Source organism: Pyxicephalus adspersus, chromosome 4 (assembly GCF_032062135.1).
Source record: "Pyxicephalus adspersus chromosome 4, UCB_Pads_2.0, whole genome shotgun sequence".
Lineage (NCBI taxonomy): Eukaryota > Metazoa > Chordata > Amphibia > Anura > Pyxicephalidae > Pyxicephalus > Pyxicephalus adspersus.
The window spans coordinates 79,775,809-79,782,167 of NC_092861.1; the positions used below are offsets into that span (position 1 = coordinate 79,775,809).

The window sequence follows — 6,359 nt, forward strand, 5'->3', positions numbered from 1 at the left end:
TTTTTAATGGGGGGGGGGGGTTGTTAGTCACAGAGGGATCTGTCATTGGGGGGTCTGTCACTGATGGGGAAGTCACAGAGGGGCTATCACTGAGGGCTGCACCAGTAACACAATGGTATTTGGGGTGCAATATGTCATAGATTGGCTAATGTGAAAATAAAAAATCAAATTTAATTGCATTGATTGTTTTTTTCCATTTATACTATGTATCATGTATATTGTCCTACACTATATTACCTTATGTTTTAGCTCTGTGAGTGATGAAAAATATACAATCTTAATTTAAAATGGATTCAAATCTAAACTGAAAAGGTTGGACAAGCATGATATCTGATATCTAGTCCCTGGGATTACCAGGTGAGGTGTTATCCAAAGTCCAACAGCGTCCTTTGCCGATTGTCTGATGTCATTGAAATAAATTGAGTGCACATACCAGTATTATGACAGAGCCTGATATTTGGGAGGAAGGTACACGACCACAGGGCTCTGTATAAACTAATAGTATGGTCACCTAGGGAGTCAGCATGAACTGGAACAGTTGAGAGCAAATGTCAGACCTTGAGTCTGTGAATGGATTGCTGTGTCCTTGTACTATGTGTGGCCACCACAATCCTGAATACTCACCTTGGAATCCCCTCTTCCAAGTAATATTCTTACATCTTGATTTTATTACCAATTTAAACTACATTATGCCATTAGGTTATCTTGATCTAGTGAAAGGTAGGCATAGTAAGATGTGTGGCCTGTGTCAGTGGGAATAATAAAGTATTGAGTCCATATAGTGACACTACACACAAGGAAGGTATGGGTGTAATCAAGGAACAAAAGGTAATGTGTGCAGGAATGGCATAATAGAGCAAAAAGGCTCTATTTGTAATGCGGAGTCATGAAGCACTGGGTCTGATTTATTAAAGCTGTCCAAGACTGGAGAAGATAGATTATCATGGGAGAACCTGTGTGATCCCGCAAATCTGGAATGGATTGAAAACATTTGCAACTAATAGGAATTGACTTTTAAAAAATCAATTCAAGGATTTTTGGATCACCCATGTTCATAGTATATCTTCTCCAGTATTGGAGAGCTTTAATAAATCAGACCCTTTGCGTGAAATAGAGTTAATACATGGAATGCAGAGGTTTAATGTATCCTACACATTACAAAGATAGGAACAAAATTCAATCCAGAGATTTTAAGGCCTTGAATATAATAAAAAATCGAGGTTTCGTGCATAAGTGGTATGGTTACCACAAGAGACACAGAAATTAATAAATATGTGTGGGGGTCAGCCAGCAAATCACACAACTGTCCTCCTTGCCCAACTTCATTTCTAAATGAGCTGAGCTGAATGAGAAATGAGAATATTTTTATGTGACAAGGAAGTAAGGAAACATTGTTCTGTAATTTTCTTTCTATACCTGCAGGGAATCAGTGATTGCTTGAAATGTAAGAATCCTGAATACAAACACCCATTATACCATATTTTAAACAGTATATGTTGATGATTCTACTACTATATCATTTCTTTAGGCTATGTACACGTCAGATCATTCTCGTCTGAATATCAATTCAGGGCTAGTATCGGACAATAATCTGATGTGTGTACAGCACTCGTCTGACATTACTCATGGATCCATCCTGACGGGTCCCCAAACCACACTAATGCAAGTGAAGGGGAGACAGCACATCAGGGTGCCAGTCGCTTGTTCTCCCCCCTCCTCTTTCCATAGAGCATAACAGCGCTGTATGTACATTGCTTGTTATTATTATTATTGTTATTATTATTATTGCTTGTTCAATACATTGTTCAATCTTTTGTCCTTGGAAAGGTTTGTGAAAGATCCTTTACAATGACAAAAGTCTGATGTGTGTATGTATCCTTACTTTAAATACAAAAATATTTAGATCAGTAAATGAAAGCAAAATAAATGTGTAATAGATAGCAACAAAACTGTTTTAGGGCATTTTATTTGTTTTTCATTTGAACATTTATGCAGTACTTCAATATTGGCACAGTAACATATTGGTAATTTCCATGGTCTAATCCTTGCACAACAGAGATGCAATAGATTTAAATTGGATTGGAAAAAAATTGTGTTTTAATTATGGGAAATGAAGCATGTTTGTAAAAAAAAGTACAAAAGTATCATTGTGCTAGATGCCTTTATATTCTGTTTTATTAGGGGGGGGGGGGGGTTAGCTTCAAAAGATGAACTTTTAGTTCAAAGAATTAACTTCAGAAAGGCAATGTTATATCTATGCTGTTCCAACAAAATATATCTACAATTTCATAGAAACAACCACCATCTATTTTTGAAATTATGTAAGCAGAACCTGAATGTGACATCTACAATACTGTTACTCTGCTAGTTGGCTACCAGGCCACCCTTGAGAGTACATACTTATTTCGTGTCCTAACAGTCATTTCTATCCTATACTCTGCAGCTCCAACAATGATCTAAGCATCTGTATGTCCCTCATTCTACTTCTCTACCAACCAAGTTGTATGATTAGGTGGCATGGGAGGTAGTGACTTGTAGAGAAACTTCTTATAACAGGAGAAATGTGTAAAATGTTATTGTAAGTAGCTAACTACATACATTTATTAATGGTTAATTCATCTGTAGCCCACTGCAATCTTCATAAAGTAATGTAGGCCCTCCTAAAAAAATACTATAGTTTTTTAGGCCATTCTTGTGAATTATCAGGGAATAAAAATGCCACAGTCCAAAATAGTGCAGTTGAGTTTTGGTCTCTCATTATATGTTGGGATCTCTTCTATTTTCTGAAGTACATCGCTGCCTTCAACCAATTGCCTACAATAGAAAGAACAAAAGTACATTTATATTGTGAAAACAACTTTGTAGGAAAGAGTCTGCTTGAACAGTGTCAACCCAGAATAGAGTTTAGGAGCTGAATGCATTTTTGGGAGATCAACAGTTTCTGTGTACGTTGCATAACCTGAGGAAATGTGAATGTAATACAACAAGGTTTTATTTTGTCCTGACATACAATGTATCTATTATATTTGATAAGTGCATTAGACCAAGTAAATGTCATAATATGGATTTAATCCAACAGTGTATTTCATTATTATTTTAGTTGGTAGATGTGATGTGAAAGATATCCTTTTTGAAAGAATAATTAAAAACCAGTGGATTAAATTGCCAAAGTCACACAATTGTCCATGAAAATCAGGTTTAACCTAGCAGCCACAAAGTTAGTACATACCTAACACAATTTCTGTTTTCTTCTAACACAACTGATTAGATCACTTAGTTTTGGGAATTACAGCAAGTGGGCAAACCTCACCACAAGCAGCCTGCATTCTTGCATGCAAGAATCTCTGCTATAATTATGCTCCTGAGCTATTCTATCATTCTCTTAGTAGAGCTACTCATAGTGAACTACTAGTGCATGCAGTAAACTGTACCACCGCATCTAGGGTCAGGAGGGTGTGCTCCAGGGTGAGTAATTCACCACTGCTAGTGAGCAGGTGAAGTGTTATTCTACCGCAGATAAAAGCTCTAGGTGATGCTTTGGTTGGCTTGGAAAATCCTTATTAGTACTCTAGTAAAAATTGGTAACAATGGGTGCCAGACTTTATGGCTGGGTGGAGTCCAGGAAGATCATTCTCCAGGGTCACGTAGTAAAGGTGCAGTCAAATACAAAAAGTCCTGCTGAAGTACCACATTCTGAGTTGAGCCAAGAACATGAGACCCGATTTTAGGCAATGTATGCCCAGGTGGCTCTGTGGGACTGTTACAATCTAGTATTTGCATATATGCCAGTGGTACTCCTAGACTGCTGCACAAAAGCAAGCTGGGATAAATGGGCTCATGGGTCAGACTAGTCCAGAAGGGCGTAGTATGCAGACTTGGTTTGCTTATTTGCAGTAGCTCATTGGAATCCACTAGATCAGCTGGACCTTGTGGAAGGTTAATGCCTTTCAGAGTGATGTTCCGTCTATTTGGGTTGGTAATTGCTTGGTAATTGGTAGATTATGAAACGCCACCCCGTTTCTCCTGAAGAAGGGATGAAATCTTCCCATGCTGGCTGTTTGGAAATGAAGCCTTGCTTGTCGGACATTCCTAAATTTCTAATGTGCATCTGAATAATACATCAGTCCTTGGGGACAATGTCCCTATAGACAATGCAAAATCTTCTAAACACATTGGAAGAATGATTGTTCTTGATCTCAGGAAAATTTCCTAATTTCATAAAAATTTGACTATACTGCAGCCTCTCTCCAGCCCCTTTTAGCCCAGCGCATCACCTGGCACTTTTCAGTAACCACCCGGTTGTTTTTGGGTGGTTACTGAAAAGTTGGGTCACAATGCAGGACTGGGAAGTCCATGTAAACAACCAACTGCTCCAGCGCCAATGGAATGTTCTGCCTGACAATAAAGTTTCCAACAAATTAAAGCTGTTAAGATGTTTCGACATGTGAGCAAGGGATGCACACTGTTTTTTAGAGATGGACAAAAAGACAGTAGTGTCATATATTTGGGGGTACCAGAAGTCTTTCATTGCTAGCAGAAGTAGAGTATGATATGAGCATGGGAGAATTAGTCACCCCTTTCATCCTTCTACAGTAGCAAATGCTCCCTGAAATAATATATTTTTTTAATTATTAAAATAACTGAGACAGCTCCCACCCCTCTGGTTTTTGCATGGGATTGTTTGAGATGTTTATGTTCTGCTTGCTATTACAAAGCATGTGTAGCAGTGATGCAATAAAGCCTCTATGTGAAGATGTCCAATTAATTTGCTCTGTTTATTACTAGCAGCCTAGAGTTTTTTCCTCCTACAAGTGCCAGTATACTCCCAGGCCTATTTGTTGTTTTGTATCTTTCAATGAACTCTATAGAAGAAGCTTCACAATGAACACCAAATCTTACTTTTAATAATAGACAAAAAAATGACCAATGTGCAGAAAACAAAACACAAACATTATTACACCTTCATATAACATTATCATCAACTGATAACAAAAAAGTCTATTGTGGTCAAGGAACACATCAGAGACACACAAGAATAAAATTATTTACTCACCCAAATGCCACATGTTTTCTATCCATATAAGGGGTAGCTTGAAGAGTGATGTAGAACTGGGAGCCATTTGTATGGCGTCCTTTATTGGCCATGCCAAGAATTCCACGTTTATTGTGAGACACAGCGAAATTTTCATCTGTAAGATAATTTAAAGTAATTAAACTATTTTAAATTGTTTTCTATTTAAAGCGTGACTAAACACACTGATTTAATAGTTTACCAAAACATTCAGGCCCCTGGTGATAACTGTGCCAGGGCTCTGTTGTCAACTCTCAACTGAACATTCAACCATGGCAACTGCAAAGTTAAAGGATGTTAAGATGGTGATGTCTTTACTTGTAAATACTAGAAAGGTTTATTTCCACTTTAAGAGGAATCAGTTGCTAAATGAAGCACCTATCTCTTAAACTGCCACTCCTCAATTCACTGGATATAAGTTAGTTCCAATGCAGCGACCTATTATTCAACATAAATATGAACAATATAATTTTCACTGTACTCTATAAATCAGGCATTGGCAGCTTCCATAAGAATCTTCTGCTACAGGTTCTTCCTATTAAAGGATCCACTTCAGGTATTTCATTTTATTCTATAATAACATATTGTTATTTACATAAAAACTGAGTTGCAAAATTCCTGCAGGCCTTTATTCTAAAATCCTGATGCTGATCACAAGTCAGTGTAAGACTAGTGCTTTATACTAGTGCAGATAAACTTGAATAGAACTGCCTTTTCAAAGCAGTTTCAGGGAAACTAGAAAATGGTCCTCCATGACACCTAAAATGACGTATAAAACCTCTTGAAAATGAGAGTAAAAACAAGGAAAAGAATTCAAATGAATAAAGCAGATGGGGCGATAAACACTTTTGGATGCTACATGTAGCACAGTACAGCTTCAAAAAGCAGTAGTGAGAACAACCTGCTACCCAATGTAGAATCACGGCAGGATTTAATAAAGCTCACCAAGGCTGGAGAGAATACACTTGCATCACAGTGAAGATGGGTGATCCAGAAAACCTGGACAGGATATATTTTTAAGTAATTTGCTATTTGCTAGCAAATGTTTTGAATCCTGGACCAGATCATGAAAGTGGATCAGCTAAAGCCTTGGAGAGCTTTCAGGCCCAATGTCTATTAATTCTATGGTAACTAGAGGATTTCAGATGGTTTTTGAATCTCAAGAATTTCTTCCCTTTCTGAAAAAAAAATTACAAAGTTGTTGGGTCATAATAAACTACTTAGGATATGGCTTTTCTGCATAAGATTGATGTAGCCCAGGGGTCAGCAACCTTTACTATCAAAAGAG

At 37.4% G+C, this 6,359-nt stretch overlaps 1 protein-coding gene across 2 annotated transcripts in view; it reads right to left on the reverse strand.

The window, feature by feature from the left end:
• Positions 1-1,949: 1,949 nt before the first annotated feature.
• The window catches only part of PPIL6 (peptidylprolyl isomerase like 6), an 11,859-nt gene continuing 7,449 nt past the window's right edge, over positions 1,950-6,359 (reverse strand). For both annotated transcript variants that reach the window (XM_072408752.1, XM_072408751.1), the window contains 2 exons: positions 5,054-5,189; positions 1,950-2,814 (listed from right to left, as the gene is read on the reverse strand). In XM_072408752.1, coding sequence (XP_072264853.1) covers positions 2,703-2,814; positions 5,054-5,189 — 248 coding nt within the window. In that variant the 3' untranslated portion in view covers positions 1,950-2,702. The remainder of the gene's footprint in view (positions 2,815-5,053; positions 5,190-6,359) is intronic.